The sequence below is a fragment of the Monopterus albus genome, unplaced genomic scaffold, assembly GCF_001952655.1.
Source record: "Monopterus albus unplaced genomic scaffold, M_albus_1.0 scaffold122.1, whole genome shotgun sequence".
In the NCBI taxonomy this organism is placed as follows: Eukaryota; Metazoa; Chordata; class Actinopteri; order Synbranchiformes; family Synbranchidae; genus Monopterus; species Monopterus albus.
In genome coordinates this window covers 711,618-713,957 of record NW_018128002.1, presented here as the reverse complement: position 1 = coordinate 713,957, position 2,340 = coordinate 711,618, and the positions used below count along the sequence as shown (strand labels likewise).

The following is a 2,340-nucleotide window of genomic DNA, read 5'->3' as shown; positions in this document are numbered from 1 at the left end:
TTTACATGCTTGAATGAATAAATCAAATCGAAATCGAAAATTCTCTTGTACTTGCTGAACAGAGAAAGAAAGAAAGCAGCAGTGCTGTTGCCTGTGCTGCTTAAAATCTACTGCAATGCCATTAATTTGGACACTAGTTTTCAGGCTTTTTAAGTTTGTGTTTAAAGACTAAAACACACCCTGCATGCAAAGTATAACACATGGGAAACGTACAAAAGCATGTTAGTGTGCAATAACAGGTGTTCAGTTCTAACCTGTATTTCAGGATTTAATTAAACTATACCTTCATGTGAGGTTGGACAAAATGTTCTTAAAGAGAATTCCGACTATTAAAAAAACAAAACAAAACAAAAAAAAAAAACAGAACAAAGAAAAACCACATTCTTTCCCTGTTGTTCTTACCTGCTAAGTAAACTGAAACCCCCAGACAGAACAGTCCAATAGCCACATGTCGCACACCTCTGCTGTCCAAAAGGAACCAGTCTGCTCTGTTGAATCAGATGTCATATGTTCAGTGTCATGGCTCACATATTGCAATGCTTGCACTTTAACATTGTTACTTTATTTTGGGAAAGAAAAAAAAACAATTTCTAAAGCAGCTGAGTAGTTATTATTTGTATATGTTTAAATGCTAGATATTGAGTGCCGCCCATTGTTATTCACGTTTTCTTGGAATGTCATCTTGGTAGGGAGGTCTTAGTGTGTGCTGTTGCATTTGTAAACTGATGTGGGAAAGAGCCAGCCAGAGGCCAAGTGCAGGGTGCATAATGAGAGGAAGTCCATTGTTTAGATGGGATTCATAGGGGTCGAGAAGTGGGTGCCAACCAACATTGTACTCTGTCACACAAGGGCTTTTATACTTTTGAAACGAGGTTTACTTTTAATGAAACTTAAAAGAATTAAACTTCGAACAATTAAAGAATATTATGTGGGCATGATCAGAAGTGCACCATGAACAGATTAAAATGTTATTTTGCACTTAAAGTCACTGACCAAAAAAAACAAAAACAAAACAGGATCCTATGTGTTGTTTTGCTCTGCCCCAGTATCAGTATGTATGGAGTTGCCTTATCTCTTTGACATTGTTTTAACAAGAATTTAAAACAGTTACACAGCAGTGGTATTATCTATTACTGAGCTGTTGTGTTGAATTGTATGAGGTTCTATCCATCGAATTTAATTAGTAGTTTGAATACAATTATATAGCTAACTTTGGCTAAAGAGTAGCGACTGTGAGCACAAGTAACACTTGGCCTACAGAGTAGTAGTAAATGTTAAAATATAGAGCAAATATAGCACAGGAGCAAACTGACAACGTTATGTCTGTTATATAACATCTATTTAAAGTTTGACATCAGCCACCATAAGTAGACTACAGGTCACATTAAGACCACATAAGGCTGTAATGACAAAACTCTTCAGGTGGCTTTTATTGCTGATAATCGGGATAATCTTGCTTTGAAGGTCGCCTATCCTAATGATATATTATAGTGCACATTAACATTTTAATTAACTGCAGTGCGGTCACGGATGTGTCCTTCAAACCCTGCCAGAAGTCACCGGGACTACAGTTAGTATCAACAGCATCTTCGGTGGCCGCCGTAACTGCTTGTTGCAGGAGTTACAGGTGTTTCCTAACAGAAGGTGGAAGGGCAGGTTAAATAGCCTACCTTTCCGTATCCTGCTCCCCTCTGCAGACCTCTGTTGAAGTATAACTGTGGAGGAGACACACGACCACAGAGCTTAGATTGAGAGTGAGGGCCAGCGCAGAGAACACGGCGGAGACTGGCATCAGGACGGCCCAGACATGAGCGGGTATGATCGAGGAGGTGGAAGGAGGCTTTCCCTCCACCGCCCTCCGGTAAGACTGCAGCTGGAAAATCAAAATGACCGATAAAACGGACATGATGGCCGACAGAATCCCCAGTAAACACAGAACAATTAGAGAACGCTGGCTGTACTTAAGCGACATCTTTATCCCAAATCTCGGTCGGTCCGGTTTCCCCAGAGCAAACAAAAACAACTTTCCCTCTCCCTCTCCCGCTCGGACTTTTTAAACACAGTTCCCCAACGAGCCTAAATTCCCCCAAAGTGCACTGGCATTGCACTGCCTATAAGAGGTCGTCTGTCCTTTCAGGCTGAGTGGTTTCTTCCCCGACATGGATTTAGCGGTGGTTTGGCTGTGGTGGTGGAGCTCCCCGCTGCCTCGTCTGAGCATGCGATGTGCTTTAAATCCCCAGATTAAAAAGTTCGCAACAACAATGCACCTTTTCCCTGGGATCCTCGGAAACAATGTGCTGACGTGTTCCTGGGAGAGGCAGAGCTCAGGACGTGAGAACA

General features: G+C 41.7%; 1 protein-coding gene across 1 annotated transcript in view; it reads right to left on the bottom strand.

The window, feature by feature from the left end:
• tmem221 (transmembrane protein 221) overlaps positions 1–2,340 on the bottom strand; it is a 4,950-nt gene extending 2,610 nt beyond the window's left edge. The window contains exons 1-2 of the mRNA XM_020612274.1: positions 1,671–2,340; positions 403–488 (exon numbers count right to left, since the gene is read on the bottom strand). Coding sequence (XP_020467930.1) covers positions 403–488; positions 1,671–1,972 — 388 coding nt within the window. The 5' untranslated portion in view covers positions 1,973–2,340. The remainder of the gene's footprint in view (positions 1–402; positions 489–1,670) is intronic.